Here is a 23,562-nt window from a genome sequence, read left to right on the forward strand (position 1 = left end):
CGTGCCATACGTGTACTGCGTGCGGGGGTTCAGAGCGACCGCTGCAAGTTGATGATCGAAACATTAGAAACATAAGCATTAGTACAATAAGACTGCAAGTGGTAGGAGTGTATCACCGGCATTCATGTAGGTCCCATTCGCTAGCTCATGCATTCTGCGATCGATAGTTGCCATGTACTTTTCAAAAGAATCCCTATCATTGTGATACAACGAATCATACTCCTGCTTCACAACGGTGTATCTCAGGAGCACCTCACTCAATGTTGGCACCTTATCCTGATCAGCAAATCGGAGGAATGCATACAATGGCTGAACGGAATCGACAACCATTTTAAGATTGTCTCACCATGGTAAGCTGGATAGGCAACTATGTGCATATCTCTCAATATCAGAACTAATGTAGCGAGACTATTGGAGCTAACTAGATGTCATCCATTACATGAACATATCCTTTCGGCGTAGAAAGCTATCAAGAAATAAATAGTTTGTGCCAAATCTTGTGGCATTCCACCTCACTAACTCTCCACCAATCGCGGCCTTTATTATTTCATGTAGCTTTGAATGATTGTACAGCCATCGCGATATGGACCTTGCACTTTGAATGACCATGTCGTGTTCTCTAAATTTACCAACTGATTTTAACATTAAATTTATCATATGAGCCACACAAGGCTGCCACGTGATAGTAGAAAATTCCCTTCTGAGAACCTGATAGGCCTTCTTATAGTTAGACCCGTTATCAGTCACGATCTGCATAATATTTTATGGCCCCAAATCATTGACCACTGCTCTTATCTCCTGTATAAAAGAATGAACCAAATAAATATGCAACAATTGAAATACTATGTTACCAACTTAGCAAAATAATGTACCTTGTTCAAATACTTTGCATCTTATCTGTAGCCAGTCGCATCTACAGACTTATGAAAAAATATACGACCATTGCAATACAAGAGGAAATTAATAATACTCACGTGCGCCGGTCCAGTCCACGAATCACACATTATGGTCACACCATACTCTGGCCATTCTAGCTTTCATTTGTCAAATATTTTCTTCAATGCACTTTCATTCTCGTCTAGATACTTACCATCTATATCTCGGTCAGTTGGAGATGGTACACCCTTACCTGTTACAGAACAAATAGTCATAAGTCAAAAAGAAAGAAATATGATAACAATAAATTCATTACAAACTTAATCACTCACCTCATTTCTATGTTTCTTTTACTACAGCAACAAAGAATACATCGTCCGCCCTTCTACCAGGAATGCTTGAAGTGTGGAAAAATTTAGACCATACCAAACCAATAGCTTCCTTCACTTTCTTTTCCTTCACACTCCATGACCCGATGTCAATCCTCGGCTGCACAGGGGCTTTTGCTAAAGCAAAATTGTAATCTCTGACTAAGCCATGACACGCTACACCTGTTCCTCTTCCGTATCCTCATTGTTGCTTATCAAATCTACCTATACACTTGTTGACTCTTGCCTCCGAAACCTCTCCTCAGTCTTTCCCTTCCTCTTATCTCTTGCCCTATCTAGCTCACGTCTGAAATAGTCAAGCACATTTGAAGGCACCTTATCACAATATATAATATTCGATCCGTGCCCTGTCAAATGTTCTTTTAACCTTGTGACACCACCGCCTTTTGTTTTCCTTATTGCAGTAATTGCACCTAAACCCTGAGGCCAAATTGTCCCTGTGCTACCACACCACATCTCTATCCGCCATCGATTAGTTTGTGCTGTCTCTGTTGGAAGAAGAAAACTCAATGATTAACCTACTAATAATTATGTCCATGCATGTTAAATTGAACGAATATTAACAAGATCTGCACGTATAATTGCTAGTAAATGGTCGATTAACTTGAACGAATATTAACAACATTTGCCTGTATAAGGTAATTGACGCAATATGGTCGATAACTGAGCGAATCAACCACTACATCTTCCTAATCGACTACACAACGAACTGCCGCCCTAAAATACTAATACCGATTACCGACCATATTACACGAAAAATCGCTACTAAAAGGTCGATAACCGAGCGCATTAGGCACTGCATCGTCGGAATCGACCGCACAAGTACCTACCGCCCACCTCGTTACGGTTACTAATCGAATAACACGAGAAATCGCAGAGAATAGAGCGGCTACCGAACAGGTTTCGTCGGTAATCGGTCTGCGTCAGGGAGTCCGCGTAGCTCATCGAAGTCGGTTGGTAACCACTGCGATGCGGTCGATTACTGAGCCCAACCGCTCAAGAATCACCGCTCCGTCGTCGGATTCACGCTGGAGAGCCGCAGAGTTGGCTGGACGGGCGACGAAGCTGCTGTTTTGGCTGTGGAGAGGAGCGTGGGGAAATTTTGCTGTGCACAATGTTGACCACAACGCCGAGGAACCTTATCCCTTCCATATGGGCCGAAATGGGCCGCGGTTATTGTGCATTCGGCCCGTTCGCGCTTTATTGCATCTAAGCTCGTTTAACCGAGTACATCACTTTGATCACCTATTTGTTGATGCAAACGAGACGTTTTTTAGAAATTCTTTACACAGATACTCTTAGAATTATCTCTAGTTCTGTATTACATTTTTTATGATTTTTTTAAAGTTTTTTCAAAATTAATTTGAATTTAATTCAAATTCGATTACCAGTCGCATTAAAAACTGAGTCGGACTGAAAGAACCAGTTACCGCGCATTCCGAATGGTAACCGACGCATTTTTAAACCCTGCTCAACTCTTTGCTTGCCTTTTCTGCTCTCGGCTGTGTCAATATATATAGCAAAGATCCTCGCTCGGACAGGCACAGGTGGGCCCCAATCTCGCGATTCGATGGGTTCGTAGCCGCATCGCGAGCTAGTTCTTGCGGGATTCCGACTGCCTGCCATTAGGCTGGCTTGGTTTGGTGCCGCACGTTGGGAGCTTCGGCGAATCGTTGAGTTGGGGGCCGGGTGCTCCTCCTCTTCCTCCTCCCGATGGGGGGTTGGAACAATCGGCCATGGCAGGCGAGGCGCCACCACGACCGCTCCCGCCGCCCTTCACGTCCTCCTCTTCCCCCGCCGGATTACGGTACGGGTACTTCTTACTCGATTTCTCTTCCTCTCCTCCCTTCTCCCACTCTCTATACTGGGTCCGATTCCGTGCTCTTATTTTCACAATCCGATATCGCGATTTGGGTGAAATCAGCTGGTAATCCCTTAGGGTAGGATCGGGTTAGAACTTCTTCGATCTATGCATTTACTTCTCAATTCTTTATGGTCTCTGAAGTTTTTACCAGTGTGTTGAAATGGACCTAGTTATCGGTTCAGTTCCTGCCATCCTTAGAGCGCCTCACCCCGTGTAAATGGTGGATTCCCTTTTTTCTTATGCCAGGTTCAAGCGTAAAATCGAAGTCACTGATACAAGTAACCTGTAGCACTAAGCTTTCACGTTAGTCTAGTTTTTACCATCGCAAAATGTTGCACTGAAATGCCAGGATTGTGATATTTGATTACCCTTCCTAACTCACCCTATTTGGGTACACGAATAGGGAGGGTTCTACAATTGCAAGTGTGCACATTTGTACAACATCTCACTGTCTGCCCAGCATCTTTTGCAAAAATAATAGGATTTGAGTATTAATTAGGTTATGTAAATGTAGCGCCATAATATTTTCAAGGATACAATGAAGTGATAATCAACAATATTATGTAGCGCGTGAATTTTAAATTTTGAATCTTATTCCCTTCCGTCATCCATTATAGTTGCCTAAAAACAATATCAATCGTTCATTCACTGTTTGCATTGATATCTATGTTTATTCACCATACCACGTGATCCAACGGCTGGGATTTACCTGATTCGTGGCTCACTTCGCACGCGCCGTCCCGGATTTGTTGCTTTGTTGCTGTGCGCACTTTGGGGAACCACCTAGTTCCGTCCTGATTAAGCAACCAATGTCCATTGGCTAAGTAGTACGATCTCAAAGTTATGATCTGCTAGCGGCACTTGGTCAATTACTTTCACATTATTTATTATTATTAGATAAATGATGTAGCTGTCAAAGTTGCACTTTTGCGGTAATAAATAAGCTTACCTTAGAATGAGTGCTGCCATTATTGGATTAAAACTTTAATATAGAATTTCGAAAGATTTCATTGTTTAAACCATTACGAGTATTATTGTTCGGTGTCTTTTCTGCCACACCATAAATCTTCATTTATAAGAACAAAGGGGAAGACTGTAAGCCCATCCGAAAAAGTAATAACTTTTTTATCCTAGGTCGGGTGCTGCATAAGGGTGTGTTGCTCTGAGCTTGTCTTCTGCATGAAACGATTAAGGCCTATAAGCCAGTTAAGCCTAAAAATTGGCTTATGTCGATTAGTTGAAACAATGTTTGCAAAAGATAAGGCTCTAAGTTAGGATGAAGGTTTAGTTCTTTTGTTTTAGTGGTTTATGATTTGTGTTTGGGGGTTTTTGTTCAGGTTTAGGCTCTGGCGCACCATGCTCATTTGTAACAAGATATTCCTGGGGTTCAAATGAAAAGAAGTTGGGGGTGGGTAGACCTGGAAAAAAGAGGGAATACTCCCATATTCGCCAGCGAATCATATTGGCAGCTGGCAAATGAGCTCCTCCACTTAAGCTCTTGGAAACCTTATTAATGTAGCCATGGATATGAAAACATGCTAAATAGGAATTTTAATACTAATCGCCGGCTGTAGTTTCGTACTTGATCTTAATTCTTTTTAGAGTACGGAGATGAGACCTCGAGCTTCATATGTTGAAACCAAAATAAAGTTACAGTACAACATCAGCACATAAAATGAAAATATTGGCATAGCCTCCTGGCAAGTGCTCTAAACATCGTGGACACATAATGCCTCCTCATTGCAATGAACTTTTTATACCACGGTTGGTTTTCATTAACTATTTTAGTAATCTGAGTGATTTTTCATGGATTATTTCATGTTGGAAGAATTTATTATTATTTGTCAAATTTGTCGGTTTTTTAGAAAAAAAGACATGTTTCGTTACTGAAACTCACTGCAAAGGTCTGCATAACATTGAAAATACATTCCTTTTTGACTAATTGAATTGGCTAGCACACACATGACCAACATGGACTTCGACATCTAGGGTTGCCAATGGAACTAGAATGGCAAAACATTATCTTTGTAACTCCAGGATTGTGATAGTATTACTTTTACATTGTTACTCGGCACATAACAAATACAGTAGCTAATTAAGAAAAATTATCTGCCTAGAAGGCTCATGAATGAGCACATAATAGTTTCTCCACCTATCTTTCTTCCTGAATTCATATTTTGTTCGTGGTGTGACTTAGACCTTACAGGCTTAAACTATCACTATGTTATACTGTTGCGTTTCTTTTTTTTTTTTTCTTTTGTCAGTATTTATGGCAGAACTATATACCCACTAGTCCTGGTCAGAAGGTTGCAGAAAGTACTTGATTCACTTGACTTGCCTTTAGTCTCTATTGAACTTGTTATCCTTCACATTATAGTTGACAAATTCCTGGTGGTGGAGTGGTCAGTGCACATTAGTGCAAACCCACCAACCTTGGTTCGATTCTCATCTCCTCTTAATCAAAGTGTGCACAATTTCTTACTGTTTATCTAGATTTTTTAAATCCTGTCGTCTATTATTTTATCCGTATATAAAAACCACTAGTACTTGCATATTCTACTTTAGCCTATTACAAATTTGCACAGTAGTATCTTTTTTTTTTGGTTCCTGTTTGCAGAATGCAGTAGGTTAGGAATCTTTTATCTTCCTGCATTACCGTGCTGCTACCCTGAATTCTGATATTCGTTTTTTGTATGCACAGGACACGAGCACTGCTCAGTCCCATTATGGGAAAGGGAATTTTGCAGTTATGTTGGTGACATTTCTTGGAAGAGATTCTGTGAAAACAAGCAATATGTTGAAGTGTATAATAACCTAGAGCAATGGGATGATTCAGCGGCTTTTGAGAATTTTCAGAATGCAAAGGTGAGGTTCTGGGCTAATTATCACGGTCTACCTTCTGACATACCTTTGCCGGACCCTGATATGTATATCGATAAGGTCGACCACCGATGCAAAGTCGACCCTGAGTTGGTAGCTGACCTGGATAAGGAACGTCTACCACCATTTGACTCAGATAATAATTTGGTCCCAGCTACTGAGGCTGATAAGAAGTGTTCTCAGAACCAGTCTGGAAACTGGGACATCTATGTAGAAAAGCCAGCTCAAGTTAATACTTTGGAGGACAATTCAAGATCCAACTTGAGTTGGGGAGTGAAGCCTGAATCTTTCAATAAATGGGGTAATAGCAACTCCGGTTGGGGTCATGCTCTAGATAACCCCAGTTGGCGCAGTTCGAGCAATAACTGGTATTCATCAAATAACAGGAATAACTGCGATGGTGGATCCAACAACAGATACCAGGATCCAAGTAACATATCTGGGAGGAAAAGGAACAGTGGTGGACACATCCAGCAGAGAAACAATAAACAGAGGAGCCAGGTTGAGGGCTACCGAAGAAGCAGCTGGCAGGATCACAGAGGAAGAAATAGTGAATGGCGTCCACTACACAACCGGGCTTGCCAGGATGGTCAGGGAATAGAAGGTGGACTTTGATTTCGTGGCGAAATCACAGAGTTTTGATGAGACCTGGATAGTTTCTAGCTTTTGTTTTGAGCAGTGAGTTGGCTGTTGGAGAAGTGGTAACTGTGCATAGATGTTTGGGTTCTGCTACTGTTATTTCAGAGATGTTGTCTTGGTTTTCTTTTGTCCTAATGGGAGCATGGCTGCTGCCATTTCATTGCAAAGATGTTATAAATTAATCTAGTTGCAACACATTTACACAATCCTGCATGTTACAATAATTATTTCATGAGTTCATGTATTTTTAAAAGACATAGGATCATGTAAGAAGACTAAAAAAGTTTCATGATTTTTGGATTAACAAAGAATTAACAATGAATTTAACTAGGTTTAGCAAATATATTTTCTCACAGAAAATATACAATCTTTTCATGAGTATAAATACTTTTATCATGTAGATAATGTTACAAGGAAACCAACAAAATTTGTTTCACTTGATTTGAAACTCAAATGAATTAGTTATCGATTTTACAAAAGTTAAGCTATTTTTTTTTGTTTTTCTTAACTTTACTGAAATTTGATAAAACCAAACCATTTTCAATAAAATCGAATGATTTTTATGAAATTTGAGCTATTTTCAATCACAAATGAAATGCAGGAAATACGGTCGGTTAGAATTCGAGCGGTCGGTTTTCGATTAAAAAAAGGAAAAATACTGAAATTGACGGTATAAACATGATGATTTGGCCCATCACGTTAAAAAAAAGTTTAACATATAAACACATATTTTTCTATTAGGGTGTATCTTAAGATGATGTTTAAATTTTATTTCATTTTATTTAGAGTTTTATTAATTTCTCCATAATTTTTACAAAATTCACGAGCATAAAGTGAACATATTAAGAAATAGCATTGTAGTTAAAATTTTCATGTCTACTATTATTTTTTCGACATAAAGTATAGTATAAGTAAACTAATAAAAATGGTTTAACTAATTTTGGATGTGTGATGGATTAGTTATGAATTAATCTAATTGCAATATATTTACCCAATCCTGCATGTTACAATAACTATTTCACGAGTTTATGTATTTTTAAAAGATATAGAATCATGTAAGAAGACTAACAAAATTAGTTTTATAATTTTTGGATTAGCAAATAATTGACTATGCATTTAACTAGGTTTAATAAATATATTTTCTCGTAGAAAATGTACATTTTTTTCATGAGTACAAATACTTTTATCATGTAGATCATGTTACAACGAAAGTTTTTTTTGTTCCACTTGATTTAAAACTCAGATGAATTAGTTATCGATTTCACAAAGTTAAGCTATTTTTTCCCCTTGAACTTCATTGAAATTTGATAAAACTGAACTGTTTTCGATAAAATCGAATGATTTTTGATGGAATTCATTTCAATAAAATTGAACTGTTTTTGATAAAATCGAATGATTTTTGATGGAATTCGAGCGGTTTTCGATCACAAATGAAATACGATTGGTTTTTGATGGAATTTGAGCGGTTACCAAATGATCGGTTCGTCCGGATTTTGCGTCCAATTTATAAATTTGACCGAGTAAATTTATCTGAATTCTCACTGAATTTCGACCGAATTTTTTTCTCACGAATATAAAAAAAATGGCTGAGAGCGGTTTTCATGTCCAAACGAATATTTGAACCTGGGTCCCAACGCCAATGTGCCGGCGTACGGCCCAAGTGTTTCAACTAACGGTCCGCCGATCCGCCCACAAATTTTGACGCCGGCCGGTGGACGCCACGCAACGCCGGCAAAGTCTCCGGCCAGCACCCGTCCACCACGCGTGCTCCGGTCTCCGCCACGCCGCGCTGTCGCCGTGATCAGGAGAGGAGAGGAGAGGAAAGGAAAAATAAACCGTGGCAGCCCCCCCACACGCCACGCCAGCCTCTGCTCTGCTCCCGTCTCCTCCGCGCTCTGCTCTTCTCCCTCCTCCCCGCGACTCCGCCCCCACTAGGGTTCTGCGATCTCTCGCTTGCGTTCGGCTCCGCGAGGCAACCCGCTCGAGATGGTGGAGGTGGTGGAGGTCGGGAACAAGATGCAATCGCAGATGCGTGTCCATTCGGAGTCGGAGGGCGACGCCGACCTCCCCCTCCCGGCCCTCTTCGACAAGGCGTCGCGGCTCCACTCCCTCGCCTCCGACTCCTCCCTCGACCAGGTTTGGTTCCGGATCGCGTCCTTCTCCTAATCACCAAGAGATTGGGCGAGTGCTTACGTGCTTGGTTTGTACTGGGCAGGAAGGGATCCGGAAGGGGGTCGAGCTGCTGCGGCGTTGCGATGAGATGGTCGGCAAGCTCGGCCTCTTCTCCCGCAACGAGACCAAGGACGACGTCTCCACGGCCAACCTCAAGTACCTACTCGTATGCCTTCTCTCCCTTTTATTCCCAAGTCTGTATTTAGTCGCTCTCCGTTTCTCTATCCTAGTATCCCTTTTTTTACAATCTCTATCCTAGTATCCTGTGAAAACAATCATGATGTTTTTGATATAGCTTCGAGTCCTAAATGCCTTTAGATCATTTCTTTGTCCCCTTCCCATGAGTTTGCATCATTGATATAGCTAGTGTAAGGGAACTCAATAGTCAATACTGGCTGTTATTCTTAGTCTACAAATTTAGTCCTTTTATTCGCGCAATGGGGGTTAGATTCGTGGACGTGAATTGTGATTATGGATGGTTTCTTCAGGTACCATACTACCTTGGGGAAATGACTGAGAATGTAGTGCAGGAGGACCGGACTTTGATCCTCAAGGTGTCGCAGGATCATTTGAAGGTAAACGATCTGCTGTGTTGTATTGGTTGATTTGGTGTGTGGTTATTATGCAATGCTTTAAGGGGGCTTTCTCACATGATTCCCTCTCGTCACATCATCCATTTCACACACATTCATTGATTTGGTGCATGGTTATTATGCAATCCATTAAGGGGGCTTTCTCATATGGTACCCCCTCATCACATCATCCATTTCGCATGCATTGAACACACCTGCTGGGTTCTGCAGGAGTTCATTTCTATCTGTGAGGCATTGGAGCTTATACCAGAGGACGAGCTCGAATTGTCTAGACAGAAGCAGCCTGATGCTGCAGCAAACCGAAGAGCACAAAAGGTGAGCCTGAATTGCCCTTTTTTTAATGTCTTGACGAGCCATACTCACAGTTTTCATTTTACAAGAGAAACAACAAAGTAAGGCACGTAGGTTACTCTGTTGCCTTATTTCTTGATATTAGATTGCCCGGTTCAACCGTCAAAAGGCTGTGCAAACAAAGCTCCAGGAGATCAAAGAGAGAAAAGAAAGGCGTGGGCGGTCATTGAGAGCAGCTGCTTTATCTGCCCCCATTGAAGCTGGTGAGGAAGATGCCCTGGAGGACAATGGAGAGGAAGAAAGAGAGGTTAGCACCAGACATCTGGAAGGGGTTCATCTAAAATTGTTCATGGCTTATTTAATCTGGTTTCTGTAACAAAGCCTTTTGGTCCTAAGGAAATCGGGGTAGGCTAGAGATAAAACCAAACAAGATCCACTAATAAAGATGATTAGTCTGGTTTCTGTGTATCAACATATTTCAAATTAAAATGAACTGTGATATACTAGAAGATAAAGCTTTGTTCCACTTGACAGGAGGGATTCCAATTTATTAATTTCAGCTTATGGAGCTTTACGGAATTGATGCATGTAGCTAGGTTCTTGAACACCTGCAGGGAATTGATCACATGCCCTGTATTGTTCATTTGTTCCTTTAGTGCATGCCAAGCACATGAATATTTTGTTGTCTAATGACACACCATGTTACCATCAAACTTTTTCCATAACAAAATCCTCGCCGTGAGGTCTTCAAGTTTTTAACCGTCAATTCATCTTTCTATTCTAGTCTATTTGTTTGACTAAATAATTCTTTTGTAATCTTGTCGATAGTGCTTTTGGGATCTTGTCAATGTGTGCTTCCAAATCTTATACAGTTATATTGTACTTTGGTTATATAATCTTATGATTTCTTTTTCTATGCTGCAGGCTTGGTTAGCTACTATCTCATTGGCTCTCTGCAAGGTTAGTTTGCTGTGGTTAGAAATATTCCATAACACTGATTGGGGAGTTCTTTTTTTCTGTTTCTCAAATTTCCGTTCTTGCATTCTTAGTAATATTTGATCCACAAATGGATCTGTTTTATTTCCCTCTGTAGGCTTTCGATCTCCTCGACATGCAAAAGAAGGAAGAAGAAATGCTTCTAGCTGTAAAAGAAAGACTGGCAAAGGTAAAACTAATGATAATGACTAGGCAATTTCTTGTCATTAGCATGTTAGGCCTATTATTTTCAGGATTTTTTTCTTCTGGGAACATGGGAGTCTCAGGCTATCATGTCGCATAAATATTTATCTGCTTTGTACAATTTGGATTGGATGTATTGTTAGCTAAATAATGAAAAAATTCAACTTGGAACTAGCCTTAAGAAAAATGTGGTAGTAAGAGTTACCGTAGCTCACATGTAGGTCAATGCACAAAGTTTTAGATTAGCTTTGTTTCTCAAAATTATACATAGCATTTGTCAAATGTTAACCTAAAATGTGTTTTCTTGTGATTGGCGTCTCTTCATAAACTTGTTTTCTTATGACCGGCAACTCCTACAGAGAACCACTGGAAGTATTTCATCCCATGGTTTTTTCTTTGATCCGGGAAATAGTAAAAGTATTTTACACGAGTGAACCTGGTTGTTGAACAGTTTGTGCATATTTATGAAAGAAAAACATAGCTATTAAAATGTTTGAAGGTGATCCTTTCTCAGCATAGATTAGAATCCAGTAGATTTTCTACCAAAAAAACAGCTGCTTTCATTGATGGTGCTTTGGCTTCCTTTAATTGCATCGCTGTTTCAAGTAAACTCCGCATGTACACGGAGGCTCTTCTGTTGAACAAAAAAACTGCCTGTTGTAACCTTTCCATTTATTTAGGATGGGAATGCATTTGCTCGTGAAATGCTTGATGAACGTACAAAAAAGGCTGAAGCATGGCACCATAATGCTGCCAACCGTGCACCATATTCCAAACCAGCTGATCCAATCACTTGCGCAACTTTTGCTCAAGACGTCATTGAAGGTAGAGCTAGTGTTTCACAAGGTCATGAGCACAAACACCAACCCCTGATATTTGGACCTGCAAGTCTTGTTGGTGGGGGACTAACCGGTGAAAGGGAAAGGACGGCAGCACAAGTTTTTCAGCCAGGTTACAGGTATGCCTTATTCACCTGGACACTACAGTGTTTGCCATTTTCCATATTATGATAACATTGTCATTGCCAAATGTGAAATGACCACTAATTACTACAATTCCTAATGAAACACACTTGATGTTTGCCTTAGAGATGTGACCATAGGCTATGACATGGTTCAAGTAAGAAGTGAGTATTTTCTATTAGCTGGTAGAGACCAAAAGATATTATCCCCTACAACACCATGCTGAAATCGGATCCTACCCTTGGATTGATCTGTATAGTCTGTCCTTTGATGGTTCATGAAGCATTGTTGGAGCGTACGAGAGTACCCTTTTATTCATTTTTATGTTGCCTTTCTGTCTTGCTTGGATCATAGGATGCCAACAATGAGCATAGAAGAAGCTGGTTTGCGTGAGATGAAAATGATGGAGAAATGGCAAGAAAGGACTGCTAAGATGATTCAAGAAACGAACTCCGCATGGTATAAGGATGGCACTAGCTCAGCCCAAGAGGATGAGGATACCGAAGAGGAGAAAGCAAGAGCCTGGGATGACTGGAAGGATGACAATCCTCGTGGTGCCGGCAACAAGAAGCTCACTCCCTGTGGGTAAACTGCAAACTGTGTGTACTGTATTGAAACTCCACTTGTGACGGATGTTCATGTAGATGATATAATGTTTGATTTTGTAATATGATGCCAATACTGTGCAAGTCAGCAAGTGCATTGGCTCTATGCATGTACTATTGAAATTTAAAATAGCATATCCTCTGTTATCAATGTGCTGGGAGCACGGAGGTAGTTGCAGCAGTAGCCATCGTCATTGTAGCCGGCCTGGGAGAGTCTGGGCATGGAGTTGTCGCAGTGGTGGCACCCGAATTGTGGGCAGAATAAGCGAGGAAGGGACGAGCACAAAAGTTACAAATTTTACTTGCTGGATAGGCTAAGATTTATTGCGACGGCCCTACATTTGATTCGTTCATTTCTGTTTGACTATTTTGTCTTTTTACTCAAAATAAAATATAGCATTTTTTCAATGGACATGGCGATGAGTATGGGGAGGTGAAATCAAACGGCGATACTGTCACTTAAAATTGCACGATGAGCGTAGGATTCGATCAGATGGAGTCACGCAAAAGTATAAATCACTCTCAACGAATATACTATAAAGCCACTACAGCGATGCATCGATTCTTAAAGCTTCTGAAACCCTATGAGTGCTGGAATTTATACCTAGACCGACGCCAGTGGTGTGGTGTCTGCCATGGAATAAGAGAATAGAAAGACGTCACTAGCATTTGACCCTTGCACGTACAAAACGAACACTAGAGCTGACGGCTGAGCCTGAATTGAACTATGTCATGCACAAACTTATATAGTAACCATGGTATTTTTTATACGTGTTATTGCACCGGTAAATAACTAATCTTCACAGCATAAGCAAGTAATTCAGTACTACAAAACAATGAAATGTAAGCTCAGCGAGCACACTTAGGCCTCCTTTGGAATGGAGGATCCTAAAAAAAAAAATTAGGATTCTAGTTCCTAAGGATTTCCCCCACTAAGGTCCCGTTTGGTAGAGCTCTAGGAGCTGATTCCGTTCCGGAATCACTCCCAGCGCTGCCAAACGGGTTGGTCGGGGAGTGATTCCGCTCGGGAATCACTTCTCGTTTTGTATAGCGAGGTGGGAGCTGAAAAAACTAGCTTTCACTTGATTTCCGACTGATTCTCCTCGATTTCAACATAATATCCTCTCAGGAATCACTTCCACCACTAGCATACCAATCGATTTTATAAACAGAATCGCTTCCACTACAGAATCACTCCCACCTACTTCCACTACAGAATCACTCTCACCATAGAATCAGAGCTCTACCAAACGACCCTTAAGGATCGTAGGAAAGGAGAGGAAAAATCCCTATGGATTGCTTTCCTTTAGTCTGATTCTAAAGGAAAATAAGCAAGAGGTTGGACCTCAGGAAACTTTTCTTTGCATCTGTCTCTTTTTAAATTCCTGGTGTTTTTCCTTTGTTGCTTCCAAACGTTTCACTGAAAATATTTTGACATTTTGAATTTCTATAGGATTGCAAATGCCAGACAACTCTAATCATATGTTTTTCCTATTTCTATATTTTTAGAATCCTGTGTTTTAAAAGACCCTTAAAATCAGTTCACTTTATAGCTCAACTGGCGTTAGGCAACCAGTGGGTGTTGATGACTGGATGCCGTAACAGCCGGAATCGCAAACGAACGGCTGGCTTTGGCTTTTGCAGTTCTCAAGGCGACAAGGATGAGGAGGCAGCGCAGCGTAATGCAGCCGAAATTCCTGCTGAGTTTCCCAATGAACAAACTCATCAGGTGACGCTGTATGTCTGTCAGGTCGGTTAGTTCATCTACAGTAGCTACCTTAAATTTTTATCATAAAAAATACTATTACAACATCTTTTATTTTTTTCATCTCTAACAGCTACTCTTTTTCTCCCTCCGATCCCGCTGTCAGCCTCTATAAACAGTTTGCTACAGTGTTTGCGTACTACTACAGTACCCCGATAAAAATACAGCCACATACTCTCTCCGCAACACTGTAGCAGTATTATACGGCAATGTAGCACCGGATGGGGTACTGTTGGAGACTGATTTCCAGAGCTACAGTACTTTGCGGGTACTGTAGCACTGGATAACTCCTCTGCTGGCGTTGGTCTCAGTTTCCTGAAACTTTACGAAACGCAAGCAAGCGGAAGTTTCTTGGCACCTTCCTTCAACCAAATCCATCACGCAGTCGTAGCCTGCATTTTCATGGGATATGCATGTATACGATACCAAAACTTGCCCAGTAATAACACAACTTATTACGCCCAGTAATAACACAACTTATTACGGTAAAAATATATAACATATGCTCGCGTATTTATCAAAATAGATAACATATCGACGTATTTGTAAACCTAACACCTGTATTCAGCAGCTTAAATACCGAAAATCCAATTTCGGAATCTCAAAAACCGAAAAAGACGGGTCTGACCATACCTCAGGTGCCAAATACGGCATTGCTCATCCGTATTCGACCCCTAAGGTGGCGAATATAGGCAACAATACCGTATTCAGCACCTGAGGTCTGTGCCAGTAATTGTAAATTCTCAAAAATCACGATTTATTTTAAAAAAAATCCAACAATTGTAAACGTTTTCATGACAGTGAAATCTTCGCAGTGGCTCATGCACAGGCAACTCAACGGTAGATCACAACCCTCCTTCCTCTAGTCTTTTGAGTAGTCGTCCATGAAGTTGTAGTTTGGCTCGTCGTCTGAATCCAAAATATAAGTGTAGTATATGAGTACACAAGGTAACTAGCATGCCCTACTCAAAAGGCACTAGCGTATTTTACATGCATGGAATAAATCAAGGAATCTGGCTGTATAGGTTAATCTGCAAAAAAGCGGGTTTAGCAATCCTAATGTTTTGAAAACCAAAAGACGAGATGATAGAAAACCCATTTTGTTTCAAAAGTTAATTGTGTGATTAACATATCTTGGTTGGAGCCCCCACGCTCCACCCGTCAGGTAAACACCTTCATACTCCCCACAGCTCACGGCCGAAATCGAAATACACCATGACTCCTCAAAACCAAAAGTAACCTTCCAAAAAGCTAGTCGATGTGGATAGCTCCTAGGCATGCCCATAACCGTGGACACAACGATACGTATAGATTAAGACTTTACATAGCTTGTACATCTAGACCCACAGGAAATGGTCCCTACATCGCCCAAGGGCACTTGGTGATTTGGTATCCATAATAGAGAGACTCTCCGGCTAGGGAGAAGTACTATCCTGCCTAACAGGTCTGGACCGTCCCGCCTGAATTCTCGGATTCAGCTCCAGGACCCTGCAGTAGTGTTGGTTGACCACCCGATCCCCTCGCAAGGCAAGGCCAGTGGGTTCCCCTCCCAGAAGGACAATACCTCACTTCACTCACATACCCTCACTCCCACAATATTCATACTTCCCCTAACCGGCCAGTCGTCTAAGCCCCGCCAATACAAGGCATGTGGTTAGTACGATTTGGCACAGGGACCATATACGACATAAATACTCAGTCCTTAATCAGCTGGGGCAAGCACCTTCAACATCTCCACTCAACACACTCGTACCCACCATAGATACTCTCACATGGGAAACGCCAGAGCGGTATCTCGGCACAGTACCCAAGGTACCTCCCGTCTCAACCCCCCCCCCCACGCTAAAAACAGTTTTACCATTTTTCCCACCCAACACACACAAGAGATACAAGCCATCACAGATACAAAGCGTAAAGGAACATGTGATGGTACATAAAAGTAAGTAGTATCTCAATGCAAGCAGTGCTAAGTAGTTCTATAAACATAAAAGTAATCCTAAGCATGAAGACATACTAGGATCATGGGGTATAAGGATATAAATAGGTAAACAATCAATCAAGGCATTGGATCAATCAATTAGGTCATGCAATCAAGGGCTAATAAATCAATAATGGTAAATAAAGTAAAAGTAATTGTGAATACTATTCACTACACAAAACATAGGATGAATATGATCAAGGGATTAGAAGGGCATGCCTTTGATACTCTTCTTCTCCCTCCTCGAACTCTGGCAGGTACTCTTGATCTTCCAGATCGTTGTCAACCCACTCTTGGTCTATGCAACGCGAATTCCCAGTGAGCGAACATGCTGGCTCCGGCTCCACGCACCTGCTGACACCTTTCGAAGCACTTTCACGTGTGAACCAAAGTCGTCTTGCCGAACTCCTTCCTTTCTCATTTAAGTCCTCGCCTTTTTCATCTTTTGTAGGGGCATTTAGTCTTTTGATTAAAGTAGAGGTCACGAGAGAGCAGAGTGTACCGCCCTGCCATAGTCGCGAGGATCTTAATAGTCGATTGCGAATGTTGTCATAGTCAACGACAGTTGAAACTTCCAGGAAAAAACTTCGAATTGGGAGAGCGATCCTCCCGGTGAACTGACAATATTAGGTAGTAGAGGGCATCGCCACTCAGAGATTCTACGATAACCCTCATATTCTATTTTTTGTTCTCCTTCCTCTAGCCCCAGAACTCTGTTCATCCCTAGTAGCACTCCCGTCTTCTTCCAAGGATGAAGACTCAATGTCATTCCCTCTTTCTCAGGCACTAGATTTTGGGCTTTCTACGCCCCTTTCCCTTATTCTATTCAGGCATTGGATAGTGGATTTGAACCAGTAAAGTACTGAGAAATAAATAACTAATACTAAAAGGGAATTAAATTCAAATGCAAATTCGTATGGAAGAGCCAAAATAACTCTAAATGCAGATAAACATAATTTTATTAGATAGATTACAATTTTAGAAAACTAATGGAGTTGGTTTCGTATTTTTCTGATTTAATTTGAAATAACTATGAGTTTCTAAAGGTTTAATGTGTTTCTGAAAATAACAGGGAATATTCCCTGCCTTTTATTTCTCTCAGATTTTTTTCAGGGATTTAGCGCTGACAGGTGGGCCCTGTCTGTCATTGACTCAACCGAGTGAGAGAGAGAATGGACTAGGTCTACAGAGCGTAAAGACATAGACCTCAGTCTATGGTCTACATAGACCGGGCCTGCGAGATTGCTTGCTTCCCAGGGTTCATGTACACCAGGCTCATGGAAACTGGGGCGGCGGTGAATGGTTTGGCTGTAGCCACCGGTTGGTTCGCTGGTGAACCCCAGGGAGCGGTCGACGCTCGGATGAGAACAGGGCGGCGGCGCAGTGGGGAATTTCTCCGGCGGCGGCTCGCCGGTAGGAAGCGGATCTCCGGCGAGGGAACGACTGTTAGGAATAACTTTGTCATTAGCAGGATAATTAGTATGCGCGCGCGCATGGCGTACACGTTGTGGAGTCACGTTGTCATGCACGTAAAAGTTGTGGAGTCAAGTGTCTGTGCACTTGTGGAGGAGAATTGACTAGTTGGTTAATGCATGGCGTGAGTTTAGAGGGATAGTTAGTGGAGAAGAGGTCAGTTAGTGCCGACATGCAGGAGGTGGAATTAGAACGTGTGCATGGTGGATGACGCATGTTAGTTGAGTCAGTGCTATGAGGATTCGTTTGGATCTTGTGTGTGTCTGTGAGAGATGCACGCCGAAAGATAGGGAGTGAGGGAGATGAGCGGGTCATCCCCAACAACGACGGCGTCGACGAGAAGCCCACCTACGAATTCTACTCGACCAGGCGAACTCATAAAGGCGCTCCTCGTCGTCGGACTCGCGGCGGAGCACTCCCAGGAGCTCGCCGGAGTTGGTCCCAACAACGGCGCAAAACGGAAAACGAGCTACGGTCAACCAAACTTCGCGGGGAGCGGCTCTACAGCATCACAAGCGCGTCAGGAGTCTAACACACGACGTCTCGTCGTCGGCCGATCAAAGACGACGGCCCACGACGATGATCTACGACGGCAGAAACAGGGAGCACGGCGAGATATAGGTTCTAGGGCTCAACTTGATCAACCTGCTAGTGCTTGAGCTTCAGGAGGTTACGGTGAAGTGCAACCACTACATCTACTCGACCCTAGATGTGCTACAGTGGCCGGCGACGAGCGGCGGCCATGGCGGTATACCGGAAAACCGAGCACTAAAACGGCAGACATACCAGTTATGCGCGCTCTAGCAAATCCTACAGCTGACCTACATGGATATATGTATATATGGTTGTTGTGTAGCTTTTGGATTCCTTATAGAGTAGAATTATGTTAATCTTAGAGATAAATTTCTCTATTTACAGATACCCCGGTATTCGTAGGTAGTTTTTATATATCTAAAAATTTCTTTTCCAGACACAAACATATACTCTGAGAATATAAAAGTCATATACGATAGTTTTATACTATCTCATCAAATTAATAGTATAATGCCCGCCATGCTTCCTCTTCTGCTAGAGCTAGACTAGCACTGATACTCTGTATTCGCCCAAAGCTGTTGTATTTGCTCTCCCCTAACTCGATTGCCTCATTCTCTCCTCCCTTTCCTTCAACTTTTTTTAGTAAAAAAACACACTACATTACACAACTATATTTACTGGAGAATCTCCTGGTGCATATCCGCGTTCGCTCAAAACTTGAACGTAGGCAGTGAAGCATTGCCACAGACACCCCATCACCTAGCCGTGTCAGGAAAGTAAATTTTATAAGATCCAGTTCAGAAAGGAAACAAATTTTATAGGATTCGATCTAGAAAGATCTTCGTAAAATCCTATCCATCTCGTGTTTTAATGATTAAGCTGAAGAAGAGAGATAAAATAAACACACATCATCATAAAAGAAAGAGTCTTTTATAAAATCGAATACCATAAAATTTACTTTTCGTGTTAGACACCGAAATTCGGTGCACCTACACGGACGGCATTTAACCAAGCGATCCTAACAAACCGGGCGTCTTCTCCTACGCTCCTTGCTCCAACTTTCTACCAGCTAGCAAGCTCTTCTTCTTCTGCATCCAATGAGAAAAAGGAAAAAAGAAAAATACCTGATGCTGGTGGGCGTGGCCTTTTTTTTTTTGCTGGGTCGTCCGACGCGGGAGTGCCCTTTTTGGTTTCGTTCTAGCCAGCCTACATAGGCATCCGCTTCCGCAACCCAAACTTATTGCCTATCAATTCGTATCCTAGTTGGAAACCCTAACTAACCTCCGGCGGTGGCGGGGGCTTGATGGGGCGCGGCAAGAGGAAAACGCCGGACCTTGATGGAGTAGGGGTCGGGGCTTCCCCTGACAAGCTCAAGCCACCCATTGGAGATCCGAAGCTAGAAGAAACGGAAGACCCCGTCAGCGGCGAGGGCCAAGGGGATGACGATGTCGATATGTCGGTGGAAGAAACACAATACCTCAATCAGATGGGGATCGTCGGCGGTGATTCGGATGAGGTACGAGGTCGGTCGGCCTACCTTGTGGCATGCCACTGGGACTGGTCTAGTGCTTCCGAGCCCTTCTCCGTGTACAAGGTGGACGTCGCCCCCTCCGACGCGTCGCCGGCGAGCGGGAGGCGCCGGCGCCTTCACCGCGCCGGCCGCCTGGAGATGGCCGCGGGCGGCAAGACCTTCGCCTCCGTGCGGTCAAGGCGCCGCGCGTGGATCGTCGGCGTCGGGGGCGCTTCTGGCGACACCGTCTTCTTCGACACCGAGACGCGGAAGGTCATCCGCGGGCCGATTCTCAATTCAGCAAAATGGAACCCTGTCCTGACGGCCGTGGGGGACCGGGTTTATGCCCTGTGTAGCAGTCCCGACTGGATTGGTGATCCCGATTTCCCACCCTGGTTCGAGGAACTTGATCTTTCCAAAGCCAGAGTCGTCACCGTCGCCGATCGCTCCCATCTGGTTCTGGAGGGGTGCTCCTGGAGTGCCTTGCCGAATCCACCTTGCCTCCCTTGGAAGCTCTCCCCGCTTGAATACTGCTATCCGCCCATTGTGATGGTCATGTCCTATGCGGTGGTCGGCCCCTACATCTTGCTATCGTTCAATCAACTCTGGGGCACACACGCATTTGACACCAATTCACACGAGTGGCACAAGGTCGATGACGAGAGGCTGCCTTTCTTCGGCTGCGCCATCCCGCAAGGCTCCTCTATCTTCCTTGGCTTGTCGAAGAAAAACGGGCCTGTCAATGCTTACCGCATCCGTGTCGCAACTTCTGGCAGGGACCATGCTCTTAAGTTATCCATCACTGTGCTCCCGGTGAGATACATGGAACATGAAGTTGACGCAGGGCCCTGCTTCTCTTCCTTGGATAATGGACGCTTCTTTTCGTAGAGTTTTTTGGTTGACAACTGCAGCATGACTCTTCACCCCAAGTACCTCGAATTGTTTCCAAGGAAGGCGCATGTAAATTTGAGAACCTATCAAATAGAGAACCCGTCACTCCTGGAGGCTCCAGAGGAAACGCTGCTAGCTGGGAAGCCAGAGATTGCAATCTCCAGCCAATGGGAGCAGTCCTTCAAGATTTCCAGTTCATCCCAAGGCTTCTCTCCCTCTTCATTCACTCTTCTATCCGTATAAGTACCATTGACACCATTATTTCACAGTAAGTTCCTCAAAGAACCCATTTAACTGCAAATGTAAATGCCATGCGCCTCTACGCATGCCTGTTCATCCATCACGGTTCTACCTTTAATAGGATGTTTTCCTTGTACTGGGATATTATTGGCCCTGCTACATTTCCTATATGTTTGCTTGAGTTTTTACCTCTATGCTGCCCTCCCACTTCCATACATGATTTTGCCTAGAAAAAGGATATGGAAACATTTTTTATTTCCTTTTTAATGGAATCAGGCCCTATTATTTATCTTAGCTGATAGAAAATTTGCTATGTGGGTGGCCTTTCAGAAGGCTGAAAACCTATTGCAATGAATATCAGTTTAAAATGTGTGTAGGGTTGCTGATGGTTGATTGTTGTGTTGCTACCTTAAATCAATATTGGTGCTAAGCATGTTAAGATGTCAATATTGGTGCTAGGCAAAATAACTCGAAAAGTAAAGACCAAACTAGCGGGGCATGCTTTAGCCGGGAAGAGCTGGCACACTTTCTTGTGGCCTCTTGAGGCTGTCCTGACAGAGATTCCCGAGTAACTCGGATCTTGAGGAGAAGGGGGAGATGAGATTGCAGCTAAATGTGATAAATAACCATTATCTTGTTTGTAGTAAGATTTAAGTAGTTTACTGCATTTTGCAGAGCCATCGGTTTGGTTTCATTTATTTTTAAGACTTGATAGTGAAGTAGCCATTTTCAGACTGAATGTTAAGTGCCCATATTACCATGGAAAATCTGCCAATGCGCCATTTGCTATCCTTCTTTGAAGTGAACAGTAATCATGGCAGCAGCAGGACTTCAAATTAGGATTTATCTATTCGGTTTGTTAGTTTGAATCAGATTCAGTTAGAGATAAGATTAGAGATCGGTTAGTTTAAATCAGATGAGTTAGAGATAAGTTAGAGTTAGATTTGAATAAGGTCTTTGTAGGCCTATATAAGGCACACGGCTGCTATCATTTGTAATCAAGCAAGAAGAATTAATCTAGTCTCTCCTAATATTCTAAGTCTCTTCAATCTATGATCTAATCCCACATCTAGCAGCAGACGCCTCCCGGCTATCCTCTCGTCGGGTGTTTACCCTAACACATGCTCATCTGAGATAGATTTAAGTGTGACCAAACCACTGCAGTCTCCTATGCTCATCTGAGAGATTTAACTGTGACCAAACCATTCTACAATAGAAGTTCTAAGCGTGGCAGAATGAAACTGTCATAATAAAGAGTTCGCTTTCTAATCTTGATTCAACAATTTCCACTGTAGTGTTTGAGTGTATCCCTGCTACCTTAGCTTGTCTTGCATAGTTGCTCACTGCCTCACTGTGTTACGTAGAGATCCTTTTAATGAGAAATTAGGAGATAACCTTACTCAAAAGAATGCACATCGAAAAAAAGAGGGAGAAAGAAACAGACTCAGCCATTGCTAGATTATTTGCTCAGTAGGAAGCCTGAGTGACTGGCAAGTTCACAAGTAAAAAGAGAAACTACATTCTACAGTTATACTAGGAGATTCCTGGAACATAGGGAACAAGATTCAGTTTCAATGTAAAGTTCTTTTTTCTAGACTTTCGTTTATATGCAGTTTCCCATTCAGTAATCAGCGGTATTTACATTATTGTTTGTTCAATCATGCATTCGTTCCTCCCAGTCCCAGCTGACAGTGGTGTCCTTCTATTGCAGGCTAAAATCCTAAGTATTGGTGAATTTGTGTTTTATTTCACCAGTTTTCTGGTGAAATTGGTATACGGTAACAGGTATAATCTTCCTATAATGCTCTTGTAACGTAATCATTACAGCTTCAAGATTGAACCCTAAGTTTGGATTATTATTATTATTTTTTAAAAGGTGGGTTTCCATGTTCCAGCTGGGTTCTGAAACATGGGATTGTGAACCTTTGTTGAATCTATCCATGACCGAGTCTCAGAATCGGAGAGGCAGCACAGGTATTGTCTGCTGAATTTAAGTTTTAGAAGAGAGGTGTAACATTAGCCACTAATTCAGCATTTACAGTTGGAATGTTCCATACTGCTTCATTGCTTGAAACCACGAAGTATGTGGTGTTCATGTGTTAAGGTGGTGCTAACAGTCCCCGCATTGCTTGTATTATATTACATGTTCCTAAAGTTTAGACTGCACAACAATGTTAGGATTTACTTGATGTATTTTCTTTCCTTGCCTTTGTTATGTACTTATGTCTCATATTATACTGATTGTTACCTTTTTCATTCAGGGTTTGTGTCCGATTAAGCAAGCTGTGCGATGGAGATGTGCCTAAACTTTGGCCGATTTTTCTTCGTTTTCTAGGAAGCAGCACTTGTATATTCGTATGCTAAAACAAACAATCGGCACGCTTTGATCGTTTAGGTTATTGTATCTGGTAAAATCAGAAGTTTCAGAATGAACTTTTGATCGGGTGAAAACAGAATGAACTTCCTTTGATTGAGTTATTGTATCATCAATTTTTTTTTGAGAGTATAAGTCAGATGCATGCAAACTCACACACACCGCTCACCTTATATACATCTATGTGGGTGTGTTTTATCACACATAACTAGATTAGAGGTATAACCTCAAGTAGTCTGGGCACGTGTTTTGATCACTTAATATATTCACGTGTGTATGTATTATTTTTATTGGGCGATTTAGGATTCGAATCTGGATAGGCATGTTCCATCACAAGAACCAGCTCA

The 23,562-nt window shown here is 42.3% G+C and overlaps 2 protein-coding genes and 1 pseudogene across 2 annotated transcripts; all 3 read left to right on the top strand.

Moving 5' to 3' along the window:
• Positions 1-2,755: 2,755 nt before the first annotated feature.
• Positions 2,756-6,876, top strand: LOC133904945 (uncharacterized). Its single transcript, XM_062346602.1, has 2 exons — positions 2,756-3,072; positions 5,831-6,876. The coding sequence occupies exons 1-2, from the start codon at positions 2,979-2,981 to the stop codon at positions 6,622-6,624; spliced, it is 888 nt and encodes a 295-aa protein (XP_062202586.1). The 5' UTR covers positions 2,756-2,978; the 3' UTR covers positions 6,625-6,876.
• A 1,427-nt stretch (positions 6,877-8,303) lies between these two features.
• Positions 8,304-12,585, top strand: LOC133905495 (PP2A regulatory subunit TAP46-like). Its single transcript, XM_062347301.1, has 9 exons — positions 8,304-8,784; positions 8,864-8,986; positions 9,309-9,395; positions 9,624-9,728; positions 9,850-10,011; positions 10,629-10,664; positions 10,798-10,869; positions 11,564-11,841; positions 12,200-12,585. The coding sequence occupies exons 1-9, from the start codon at positions 8,635-8,637 to the stop codon at positions 12,432-12,434; spliced, it is 1,248 nt and encodes a 415-aa protein (XP_062203285.1). The 5' UTR covers positions 8,304-8,634; the 3' UTR covers positions 12,435-12,585.
• A 6,847-nt stretch (positions 12,586-19,432) lies between these two features.
• LOC133905150 (uncharacterized) lies at positions 19,433-23,083 on the top strand (annotated as a pseudogene).
• The last annotated feature ends 479 nt before the right edge of the window (positions 23,084-23,562 follow it).

The sequence above is a fragment of the Phragmites australis genome, chromosome 22, assembly GCF_958298935.1.
Source record: "Phragmites australis chromosome 22, lpPhrAust1.1, whole genome shotgun sequence".
In the NCBI taxonomy this organism is placed as follows: Eukaryota; Viridiplantae; Streptophyta; class Magnoliopsida; order Poales; family Poaceae; genus Phragmites; species Phragmites australis.

What these genes read in the sequence shown, in the direction of transcription:
- LOC133904945 (XM_062346602.1), top strand. Translation starts at nt 2,979, where the DNA reads ATGGGGGGTTGGAACAATCGGCCATGGCAGGCGAGGCGCCACCACGAC. An exon ending in TCTTCCCCCGCCGGATTACG is followed by an intron (nt 3,073 to 5,830) that starts GTACGGGTACTT and finishes TTGTATGCACAG; the next exon opens with GACACGAGCACTGCTCAGTC.
- LOC133905495 (XM_062347301.1), top strand. Translation starts at nt 8,635, where the DNA reads ATGGTGGAGGTGGTGGAGGTCGGGAACAAGATGCAATCGCAGATGCGT. An exon ending in CCGACTCCTCCCTCGACCAG is followed by an intron (nt 8,785 to 8,863) that starts GTTTGGTTCCGG and finishes TGTACTGGGCAG; the next exon opens with GAAGGGATCCGGAAGGGGGT. An exon ending in CAAACCGAAGAGCACAAAAG is followed by an intron (nt 9,729 to 9,849) that starts GTGAGCCTGAAT and finishes TCTTGATATTAG; the next exon opens with ATTGCCCGGTTCAACCGTCA.